The sequence below is a fragment of the Saccopteryx leptura genome, chromosome 13 (genome assembly GCF_036850995.1).
Source record: "Saccopteryx leptura isolate mSacLep1 chromosome 13, mSacLep1_pri_phased_curated, whole genome shotgun sequence".
Classification (NCBI taxonomy): Eukaryota; Metazoa; Chordata; class Mammalia; order Chiroptera; family Emballonuridae; genus Saccopteryx; species Saccopteryx leptura.
The window spans coordinates 12,583,939-12,596,241 of record NC_089515.1 but is presented as its reverse complement, the minus strand read 5'-3'; the positions used below and the strand labels follow the sequence as shown (position 1 = coordinate 12,596,241).

General features: G+C 45.6%; 1 protein-coding gene across 2 annotated transcripts in view; it reads left to right on the top strand.

Moving 5' to 3' along the window:
* The window catches only part of LOC136384694 (pancreatic lipase-related protein 2-like), a 132,854-nt gene extending 121,258 nt beyond the window's left edge, over positions 1-11,596 (top strand). For both annotated transcript variants that reach the window (XM_066355170.1, XM_066355169.1), the window contains exons 9-13: positions 5,749-5,867; positions 6,425-6,554; positions 8,978-9,089; positions 10,399-10,566; positions 11,480-11,596. In XM_066355170.1, the coding sequence (XP_066211267.1) occupies positions 5,749-5,867; positions 6,425-6,554; positions 8,978-9,089; positions 10,399-10,566; positions 11,480-11,543 (593 nt within the window). In that variant the 3' untranslated portion in view covers positions 11,544-11,596. The remainder of the gene's footprint in view (positions 1-5,748; positions 5,868-6,424; positions 6,555-8,977; positions 9,090-10,398; positions 10,567-11,479) is intronic.
* The last annotated feature ends 707 nt before the right edge of the window (positions 11,597-12,303 follow it).

The following is a 12,303-nucleotide window of genomic DNA, read 5'->3' as shown; positions in this document are numbered from 1 at the left end:
TAAAATAAGATATGTGCAGTGTGCATAGGGATTTGTTCATAGATTTTTTATAGTCCGGCCCTCCAACAGTCTGAGGGACAGTGAACTGGCCCCCTGTGTAAAAAGTTTGGGGACCCCTGACTTATGGTGTGCTCGTTCTGTCCCGGGCATTTTGCACAATGTCATGAGATAGTTACTCTGCTTATCCGCATTTTACAGATAAAGAAACCAGATCAAGGTGCCCAAACCTACCTTATATGGAAGCCCAATTTCTGGCTACAAAACCCCGAACTCAGACCCTAGCCTTTGTCATCTTCCCCTTTCTGAGGACGCTGAGACCTGAGCTAGACACACATTGGCACATACCCAGCTCGGGCTTTGCCCCTCCCCCTCCCACATTCACTGCTTGCTCCTTGGAGGGCAAGCTCAAAGATTTGGAGGGCTCTGACTTTCTTTTTTTTTTTATTTCTTATTTTTTTATTGATTTAAATTTATTGCGTTTACAGAGATTCAAGTGTCCCACCGAATACATCCTCCCGCACCCCCGAATTCCCCTCAACATCCTTCTTGCCCCCTCCCCCAACACCCTCTCTGCTTTCCTCCAGGATTTGCTCTTCTGCTCTCTATAATGCTGTTATGTGTATATAATTTCACCAAGCTCTTTCCCTTCTCTGATCTCATCCTCTCATCCCCTTTCCCTCTCTCCGCTTGCCCACTGGTCCCTTTGATCCCTCCTCTGCCTCTATTCTGTTCCTCAGTTCACATTGTTCATTGGATTCCTCATATGAGTAAAGTCATATAATATTTTTATTTCTTGTCTGGCTTATGTCACTTAACATAATAGTTTCCAGGTCCATCCCTGTTGTTGCAAAAGGTATTTTCTTCTTTTTCATGGCCCCATAGTATTCCATGTGTATATGTAGTACAACTTTTTAATCCACTCGTCCACTGAAAGACACTTGGGCTGTATCCAGATCTTCATTATTGTAAACAATGCTGCCATAAACATGGGGATGCATTTCTTCTTTTCAATCAGTGATTTGGTGTTCTTAGTATATATTCCTAAAAGTGGGATGGCTGGGTCAAAAGGCAGTTCCATTTTTAATTTTTTGAGGAATCTCCATACCATTTTCCACAGTGGTTGCACCAGTCTGCATTCCCACCAGCAGTGCAGGATTCCTCACCAGCACTTATTATGTTTTGTTTTGTTAATGTGTCATTCTGACTGGTGTGAGGTGGTATCTCGTTGTGGTTTTAATTTGCATTTCTCTAATGATTAGTGATGTTGAACATTTTTTCTTTTGCCTATTGGCCATCTGAATATCCTCTTTGAAGTGTCTATTCATTTCTTTTGCCCATTTTTATTCAATTTTCCTTGATTTCTCTTATCAATGTTTTATAATTTTCTGAGTACAAGTCTTTAACCTCCTTGGATAAATTTACAGCTAGGTACTTTCTTTGTTGTTGTTGCAGTAGTGAAGGGGACTGTTTTCTTAATTTCTCTTTTGGACAGTTCATTGTTGGTGTATAAAAATGCCACTGGTTTTTGAATATTAATTTTATATCCTGCCACCTTGCTGAATTCATTTATTAGGTCCAGTAGTTATTTTACTGAGACTTTAGGGTTTTCTATGTACAGTATCATATCATCAGCAAATAATGATAGTTTTACTTCTTCTTTTTCAATTTGGATGCATTTCTAAAATCTTAAATCTACATTCCTCTTTACCCTTGTTCTGTTTACAACAGGACTGTTAACACTTCTTACATCATTGGTTTGGTTGTAATAAATTCCTTGAGGGTTTTTTTTTATTTTTGTATGGGAAGCTTTTTATTTCTCCTTCTATTTTAAATGATAGCCTTGCTGGATAAAGAAGTCTTGGTTGTAGGATCTTGTTCTGCATTAATTTGAATATCTCTTGCCATTGCCTTCTTGCCTCAAGTGTTTTTGTTGAGAAGTCGGATGTCATCCTTATGGGGGCTCCTTTGTAGGTGATTGACTGCTTTTCTCTTGCAGCTTTTAGTATTCTTTCTTTATTTCTTAGCTTTGGTTTTTTAATTATGATGTGTCTTCGTTTAGGTTTATTTGGTTCCTTTTTAATGGGATTCTCTGTGCTTCTTGAACTTGTGTGACTTTTTCCTGCATCAATTTTGGGACATTTTCAGCTATGATTTCTTCAATCAGGTTCTCTATCCCTTGCTCTTTCTCTTCTCCTTCAGGAACCCCTATGATGCAGATGTTGTTTCTCTTCCTATTGTAACAGAACTCTCTTAGAGTTTTCTCAGACATTTTGATCCTCTTTTTCTTTTGCTGTTCTGCTTCTGTGCTTTTGCTTATCTTGTCTTCTAAATTGCTGATTCGATCCTCTTTTTCATCCCGCCTGCTTTTCATTCCTTGTAGTGTAGTCTTCATTTCTGATATTGTGTTTGTCATTTCTGTCTGATCCTTTTTTATGATTTCAGTGTCCTTTTTGATGCCAGATATCTCATTGTTTAGGTACTCATGTTGTCTATCTATGGCTGCTCTAAGATCCTTGAGCATCCTCACAATCATTATTCTAAACTCTGCATCCAGCATCTTAGTTATTTCCATTTCATTCAATTCTTCTTCTGGGGATTCCTCTAGTTGATTCATTTGAATTGCACTTCCCTGTCTTCTCATTTTATCTCGATATAGACTGCTCCTTCAAATATGTTGTTTGTGTAGTTGAGTATAGGGTTGGTGTTGTCTGACTCCAGCTTTCAGCTGTGTTGTTTCTAAATCTTCCTGGGATGGCTTCAGCTGTCTGTAATCTGCTGTGGGCTACTTGTCTGCTGCTACTGCTCTTTTTGCTGTTTGTGACGTTTTCTTTGCCTTAGCTGGGTCAGGTGTGAGGAGCCTTTCCTTAAGATACCACTCTAACTATGGTTGTTAGGTCTTGAGCTGATGCTCTGTATCTGGCCGCTGGATGTACCGGCCCTGGAACTCACAGGCTGGAAACTGGCGAAGACCAGTGGGAGTCACCGCTTTTGAATGGCCCTCAGCAACCTTCTTGGAGCTACAGACGATCCAGAATCATCTTCTCCTCATCCGACACCCGATCCTCCAAGTCGGCCATCTTGGGCTGCTCTCGGCTCTGACTTTCTTGCCCTTTGCTGTTGCCAGCTGCTGGCACTGGAAAGGGACTGAGTTGACAGGAAGACACGGGGGTCGTGCTCTGTGGGTTCAGGGAGTGCGTGCACGGAAGGGAAGGCCTGGAGGTTCCGGGGGGGACAAGCCTTTTTGTGTGTTGATGTCAGAAACGTCCAAACTTGTGGAGAATTTTTATGAATTTGAGCCAAACTGATACCAGTTGCTAGGAAGCAGAATCTCAACAGACTGAGGAAATGCTCCAGCGTGTGGCAGTTTTACAGCTTATTTGATACATCAGGAGAAAGGAGGAGACCTCGGAGGGTTACAGGAAACTCATTGGTGGTAGGTGAAGGTTCCGGGAGAGAGCAAAGTGGGGGAAATCTCTGGGATTAGATAAAAAGTAAAACAGAAACACTTCTTTTACAGAGAAGGATACAGAAGAGTTAAGGATCGTTTACAGCACATAGAGACGCTATTTGGGGAACAGGACAACAATGGGGTTCTGTGGTCTGGTGCTCTTGTGGAGGGGGCAGGGTCATGCCCTGAAGGGTCTAGAAAAGATTACTCTGACATGTCAAAGGTACATTATCTTTGATGCAAAAAGAAAATAGATTCACTTAAGGTAAAGACTGGCCTTTGACAAGGAAGCCGCAGGCCTGGATGGGACTACCTACCATAATAACTTGCTTGGAGTTAGGAATTTTTATGTTCAGACCATCCTATGTGCTTACTTTTGGTCTCTGAGTTTGTAGGGGCCCCATGCAGGCCTCCCCTGAGCTTGTCAGGTTTAGTATGTGACTTCTCTTTTGTCCGCATGTGTGTTTCCGTTTACCTGAGACAGTGGGCTCAGTCCCCCGATATCAGGTGACTTAGAGCAGCATCTCCATTACATGCCCTTGTCTGGCCTTTGTCCTGTGTCTGCGGCCTCTCCCTTGAGACCAGGCTCCATCTCCTCCCCGAAGGTAGAGGCTTTGAGTCTGTGACCATTTCATTTTAGTGTTTATTTTTCTGAGCTGGGGGTTTCTCAAGGCCGGGGACTGTGTCTGGGACATCTCAGACTCCCTGGTACCCTGCTCAGGGTCAGACCCAAAGCAGGTGCTCAGTTAGTTCATTCATTTGAGCTGAGCAGGCTTCGGTAGCATTTCAATATTTCATGTGCTTAATGGGAAAGAAAAGAGTCGATAAAGCAACAACCAACATCCACTGGCAGTAAATGGAGCCTTTGACTTCTTCTCACTCAGCACCACGTAACTCCGGGGAAGACGTGGCTGTTCTGCTCCCCGAAGGAACACCAGAGTCACAATGAGGGCTGCCCCTCCCAGAGGCGAGGAGGAGGGCACACATAATAGAAAGGAGCCCAGGTTTAATTAAAGAGGCAATTTAGAGTGAACAAGCCCATGCACACTGGAGTGTGCTTCTATTGTGTGGGGCTCTGAGCACCCAGGCGCTGGGCACTGAGGAACAATTAAATCCAGTCTCTTCTCTATTATGGGATCCCTGGGCAGCGATTTTGGATGAAAGGAACAATTAAGTTTGAAACAGGTTGTGTTGTCTGGTAATGAGCGTTGGTGTGGGGAACTAACGGGCTTGGCTGGAAGTCGCTGGGCCCTGGGGCAAGCAGGGCTGCGGCTGTGCGGAGCTAATCCCCCCAGCACAAAGGGGACCGGTCTTTTCTCCGTGGGTGGTGGGAAAAGCCCCCCAGACCCCCCAGAAGTGGTTCCCAGGTATGCCTGGGGTCACTGTGGATCACGCCATGGGGAGTTTTGTACCATGTCGTTGGAGAAATGAAAAAACAGTTTTGCAAACAAGAGGACTTGGGTTTAAAGAAAAACCTGGTAAATAAAAAGCAGCGACAGAGTGACCAGAGGGCCACGGTGACCTTGATCTTCACCGCCTTCACTGTGTGCCTGGAATAGTAAGGAGGAGGGATTTCTCTGCCTGAGGCCACGACACGGAAAAGCTTGTTTCTTGTGAAAGGCCTGTCCCGTGTGGTCCTCTCCAACTGTGGCCCTCTGGCAACCCGCCACCCACAGCAGCACGTGGTTGGCCTTCGAGGTGACTGGTTTTAAAATGGGAGCGTACTGCTATCATTTAAGCATGGAAACATTTCCATGTAAAAGTCAAGATGCTGGATTCTCATGAAAAATTAGAAGACCCAGCCATCTGGGGCTTAACATTCAACAACTGGCTAACCAGTGTAAGAGTCCTTATAAAAGCTATTGCTATTCCCTCTTTTTCTCTCTCCCTCCACCTTTGTATATGTTTTCTCTCACTGCCCCGAAAGCGCCACCAGCCCTCATCATTCATTAATGTCAGATGCCTGGCCCCTGGCGTTTGGACAAATGTGCCGGTTAAAACACGTCACTCCCCAGCACCGGGCTAGCGCCGGGTAAGCCCTCCTCAGCAAAGGGACAGAGGTGGGGAGAGGAAGCAACTCTAACTCTAGCCAAACATCATTACTAAACAAGTCCCCGAATTTCCTACTTGCCCCCAAAGAATGTCAAAGTCAATGAGAGAAACTTTGAATTGTGACCAAGGCATTCAGGAATGTCGACGCCCGTCTGTGAAACATGGAGGTGATTTCTTACTCAGTCAGAATGGTTTGAGCTTCCAAAATGAAATGCTCCCGTGAGCTCCCGTGGCTTTTGCTTTTCCAGGAACCCGAGACTTTGTAGCTTGCAATCACCTGAGGAGCTACAAGTATTACTCAAGCAGCATCCTCAATCCTGACGGCTTCCTGGGCTACCCATGTGCCTCCTATGAGGAATTTCAGGAGGTAGGTCACCCCAGGGGCCTGGGGAAGATGTGGGTGACTGTTTTGTTGGTTTTGTCCCTGTGGCTTGGAGCAGAATAAAGATATGACCCCACGACTAATAAGGGGAGGTTGTGGTAATGCTGAGCCTCACAGAGCCTTCCACTCTCCAGGAGCAGAGTGGGCAGGAGGTGGGTGACACAGACCTGACTGTGCTGGGCCTGCCCTAGGTCCCCAACTTTTCATTATAAAAAATTCTCAAGAGATGCGTGGATGGCATGGGTATGATGCATGCATGCATGTGTTAATCAATAGATTGAGGGTAGAACGGGTAGATGAATGGAAAGCTGGTTAGGTAGATGAGAGGATGGAGGAGGGATGGATGGATGGGTAGAAGGATGGATGGATGGATGGATGGATGGATGGATGGTTGAATGGATGGATGAATGGATGGGTGGGTGGGTGGAAGAATGGGTGGATGAATGAGTGGATGGATGAGAAGATGAATTGATCCATTGAGTGAGTGAATGAGTGAGTCGAAGGCCTACAACTCACAGACAAATTATTTTTCTTCTCACTAGAATAACTGTTTCCCTTGTCCAGCCAGAGGATGCCCCAAAATGGGGCACTATGCTGATCAGTTTCAGGGGAAAACCAGTGCTGTGGGACAAACGTTTTTCCTGAACACAGGAGAGAGCGGTAACTTTACTCGTAAGTTTCCATTTTTACCCACTTAAAAGTTGCAAGTAATTTTAAAAGGTGTATCAGCCTCATTAGTTAGGATGACAGAAACTCAGCTCCAACCAGCAAGAGCTATAATGGAAGGACAATAGATGGCATTTGTCTTGGGTCTCACATTCACCCCTTTAACTAATGATCCTGATCAGTGGAGTCAGTACAACAAATGGCCTAGGCTGGGTCACATGTCCACTCAACTCTGTGACAGCAAGGACAGATCCATTAATAGAAGAATGCAAACTCACTGTAACTCAGAAAGTCACCCCATGATTATCCCCCTGTATACACACACACGAACATGCTATGTGTTTGTTGTTATTTTGCCCAGTTTCTCATTGAAAAAGTAGAAGACGGTGAAATCATCAAGATCCATTTGTTATAAGTAGTATTACGTGGTGGCTGAATTGAAGAGCAGTTATTTCCCAAAGGAGTTTTAAATTTTTAAAAAAATGCACATAGCACTTTACAAAACACTTTTTACACACAGTATTTCATGTCATCCTCATAATACTTCATAAGAAAACAGTTTGGCAGTATCTATAACATCTTACCTGCATATTCCTTTAACCTGGAACGTACCCTAGGAAAATGCTTGCACTTGTACAGAAGAAGCTATGCTCAAGAGTGGTCACTACAGCATTGTTCTTTTCTATTTCTTTAATTAATTAAATGTTTTTAGGTGAGAGGAAGGGAGATAGACAGACTCTCACATGTGCCCCATCCAGGATCTACCAAGCAAGCCCCATCTTGGGCCAATGCTTGAGTACAGAGCTATTTTTAGCACCTGAGGTTGTAACACTCCAATGAGGCTATCCTCAGCACCTGGGGCCATGGCTCAAACCAATCAAGTCACAGGTTGTGGGAGGGGAAGAGGGAGAGAGGAGTTAGAGGGAAAGGGGAAGAAATAGATGGTCGCTTCTCCTGTGTTTCCTGACCAGGAATCAAATCCAGGTCATCCATACACCAGGCCGACACTCTATCCACTGAGCCACCAGCCATGGCCAGCATTGTTCTTAATACCAAAAGATTACAGGGAGAAACCTAGATGTTCACCAATTGTTAAACAACAAAGTACTGTATATAACCATTAAAAGGAGGAGATAGAGAACCTCTAAGACATATTAAGGGAAAAGCAAATAACAAAACAACATGAAATATATCATATACCAGTCAGGGTCCCTCCAGGAAATAGAACCCATCCAAGTGGTTCAAATGAGGGGACCCATAGAAAGGCCTGCTTTTGAAGGTGTGGACAGGGTTTAAAGACTAAACTAGGGCTGCTGAGATGCCCAGAATCTAGTCACTGCAGGGCTCCCAGAATGGAGTGTCATCACAGAGGAAGTGAGTTACTCCCAGATACCAGTATAAGAACCCAGCTTGGGGGAGTGCAGGGCAGGAGATACCTCCATCTCCCCCTCCTGCCATCAGACCTCCTGTGCAAGCCTCTTATGGGCTGAACCCAACAGAAAGCCAGGAGCAAGGGTCCCTGGTGAGATCCACCTTCTAGATCTCAGGACGAGACAGAGAAGAGCGGTGAATCAGTCTGGCGTGGGGATGGGTGAAGAGAGTGGAAAGGAGCTATGTACACTATTTACGGGAGGAGGAAAAGCCTATGTTTTTTATGTATTCATATGTGTATGTAATTGCTTAGAAAGCTCTAGATCAGGGCATCCCCACCTCAGCTCTGTCAACATTGGCAATTGGATAATTTGTTATTGTTGGGGAGGGGCTGAATTGTGCTTTGCCATATATTTAGCAAATCTGTGGCCTCTACCCAATAGATGCAGTCGCCCTCTGCCCACCCATCCGCTCCGTTCCCTGGTGTGACAATCAGTAATGTCTCCAGACAGTGCCGGATATCCTTGAGAAGCAAAATCACCCCCTGGCCTTGATTTAGTATAGAGACCCAACTGGCTGCTTCAGGGAAGAACCTGAGATGAAGGGCAGGGAGAAGGGGTGCCCATGAAGGATTGATTTTTATTCTTTACATTTTACCTGGGGCCAACTCTTCATGGAGTATATGTCCATTGCATGGGGAAAATAACAAAAATTAAAATTAAAAAAAGGGAACAGTAAGTGATTTGTCTAAAGGTTGGAGCCACAGACCTCTCCCTCTCCCTGTGAACTCTTTAGTGTGGTGGCGTCCATCCATCAGAACACATACATGGCTGAATTGGCACAAGATTGCGCTGAACTATAATAGTCACTTCTCTGAGTCCCCACCTAGAATCTGAATTCCTGGGACCCCAACTTCATTGAAGGAAACCCTGAGTCACACTCCCCCTTACCTCTCACTCTTGGGGGATTCAGAGCTTGGAACCGGAAGGCTTCCATAGGGTCATTTTTTTTCAACACGATGAGTTCATTGAACTGATTGTATCTCTTTCTTTGCACAGGTTGGAGATACAGGGTGTCAGTCACGCTGGCTGGGAAGAAGAAAGTGAGTGGGTACATCAGGATTGCTTTATATGGAAGTAATGGAAACTCAAAACAATATCAGATTTTCAAGTAAGTTTGATAGAAAAGTGAATATGCCATACTTTCTAAAATAGAGTATTCGTAAAAGATTAGGTATAAACTGCTTTATAAATCTAGCCATCTAGTATACAGAACCATTGGAACCTAGAATGTCAGCGGCAGAGGAAGTCTCAGCATCTAGTGCAGTCATCCCAATGAGAGAGGAACGGAGCCCAGGGAGGAAGAACTGTTTAAAATGGAGAATCGCCCTGGCCGGTTGGCTCAGCGGTAGAGTGTCGGCCTAGCGTGCGGAGGACCCGGGTTCGATACCCGGCCAGGGCACACAGGAGAAGCGCCCATTTGCTTCTCCACCCCTCCGCCACGCTTTCCTCTCTGTCTCTCTCTTCCCCTCCCGCAGCCAAGGCTCCATTGGAGCAAAGATGGCCCGGGCGCTGGGGATGGCTCTGTGGCCTCTGCCTCAGGCGCTAGAGTGGCTCTGGTCGCAACATGGCGACGCCCAGGATGGGCATAGCATCGCCCCCTGGTGGGCAGAGCGTCGCCCCTGGTGGGCGTGCCAGGTGGATCCCGGTCGGGCGCATGCGGGAGTCTGTCTGACTGTCTCTCCCTGTTTCCAGCTTCAGAAAAAAAAAAAAATAATAAATAAATAAATAAATAAATAAATAAAATGGAGAATCCGTTTGGATTGGCAACCATTGCTTCCTCCCTGCTTAGGTTTGGTGAATAGCACATTCTCCTTGGTTAAGGCACATAAATATGGCAACTCCTTCCTGTCCAACACAAACACTCCATCCCCCTCACATGCTACCACGTGTCACACGTGCAGCCTGAGGCCAGCTTCTTGTTGCTGTGGTAACCTCAGCACCTAGCATTGGCTGGGCGTATGGGGTGCTCAGTAAAAATGTGTTGGATGCATGCATACTGTGCTGTAAAATTAGATTCTAATTTAAGTGTTTTTGCACTAAATTTTCATGTTAAAGTTCTTTGTCAATTTCTTATGCCAAAATTTGTGCCCACAAATGACCTCTGCTGAACCACATATGTCTTAAAACTTAAGACATCAAGACTCCTGCAGTGAACTTGGAGTTAATATGCCACCCCAAATATTTGACTTTCCTCTAGGAACAAATTAAGCCAGTGGAAATCTAGTCTAGTGTTTTTTAAAGGTGTGTTCTTCACAAGTACGTCTGTGTTGTAGCAGTCCCTGGATGAGTACGGAGTCGTTCAAGATCACTGCAGAAAACCGACCACTGCAGCTGTTGTTTGGAGAAACAATAGATTGCTATCTTCCTAGGTATTCTTATATCCAGCTGATAACAACCTTTTATGTCTGTGATTGCAGAGGCTCCCTCAAACCAAATGTAAGTCACATGCGTGACATTGATATGGACCTCAACGTGGGAGAAATCCAGAAGGTCAAGTTCCTCTGGAACAACCACGTGATAAATCTCTTCCCGGCCAAGCTGGGGGCTTCCCAAATCACGGTGCAAAGTGGCGAAGATGGAACTGAGTGCGTATCTTTTATTCCCCCCAAGTCTTGTTTCTGTATTTACCTATCAATCGATCTCTGCACACACACACACGCACACACACACACACACACACGCACACTTCCAATCCCCACCCATCTGCACGCCCATCTACCCATCCATTCATTCTTCCCTTTCTGCCCATCCACTTACCCGTCCAGCCATTCACCCACCCAGTCATTCATCTTAACTCTCCATCTATCCATCTGATTTACTTCAAAAAATCAAACATCATTTTCCTTAAGCCAAATTCAGCTTGGCAGGAGCAAGGCATCAGTGGTAAGGCTTAGATTCGAGAAAGAGGCAAAACTGAGACTTTCATTTCAAACTATAAGAAAAACACCTGGGCAGTAGTTGTAGAAAATCTCTGAGTTCATTTCAGTTGGGGTGCATTTATTGATACAAATTGTTTTGCATGAAGACGATGGTATGGGAGGAATGTGGACTGTGTTGGGATCTAGCTCACAGTAGTGAGCCCTTCTCTTGCTGAGGGAATAGAACCTTCCTTGGTGAGAGTTGGGAGAGAACATAGCAGAAGCAGTGTAAGAAGAACCCTTCAGGATCTTAGCTCTAGGGAAAGCCCCCTCTGGGCAAGCTGGGCGCCCCTGGTCCCTGAATTCATTGTGGGGTCCAAAGCTGTAGGCTCACGGGAGGCCCCGCCCCTTTTATTTAAATCCTTGGTCTGACACAGCTGATTCACTCTCAGCTGGTTAAAAGGCTACAGGAGGGTAGGATGGTCTTGAAGTAGTTTTTCCATAGTAAGAATCAGCTGGCCTCCGTCTGGGGTAGCAGAGCCTCCTAGTCAAACCGATCTGATTCCCAGGGAGGGGCTCAATGCTGAGGTCACATTTCCGCAAGCTCACGAGCCTCACGCGTACGCGTCTTGCTCCACAGGTATCGTTTCTGTGGCGGTGACACCGTGAAAGAAGACATCTTACAATCCCTTTACCCTTGTTAAAGAGGCCGTGCTCTCGTGTATCCTCGTGGTAATAAAATGTTCAGGCCCTCGAATCGACGTTGAGGTGTTAGTTTGACATTCTCCATGTTCTGGGGTCACATTTCGGAAATGGTTCCTGGGACCGGAGCCCAGTTGGCTACAGGGAAACCTGAAACCTTGCACTGGCCGTCCTTTGCCACCATCTCTCTCGGGGCACTTTGTGTGTCTAATGTAGACAGTGAAGTCTGCCCTACTTGCAAAGCTCACCACGACGTCCACGTGTCGCCCACGCAGCTTTTAACATCCCCGGGTAGCGCTGACCCCATGGGGGTGCAGCCTGTGTGGCATGAGTAACTCTGAACCTACCGTTAAGCCGGCCTGCGCCATGGAGGGAGAGGGGCTTAAATAAAAATACCTTAATACATGCACATGGCACAACATGCAAATGATCCAGCAGAGTATTCCTCCATCCTTGCCCCCAAGTCTCTCAGCACCTCTCCCAAAGACAACTAGAGTTTTTCCCAGAAATATTCTACATACACATATGTGGGTACCTATCCCACACACCTCAATCCCACAACTGCCCCTTTAAAAAATGGTAGCCTACAGCACACAGCGTTCTCACCTTGCTTTTTACACTCTCAATAAATTGGATATTATTCTCCAGTAGTCCAGAAAGAGCTTCTTCATTCTTCATTGGGCTTCCCGGATTCCACTGAGGGGTGAACATGGTGCGTTTGTCCCTGCTGATGGTCACAGACGTGGTCTCCACATTTTTCCC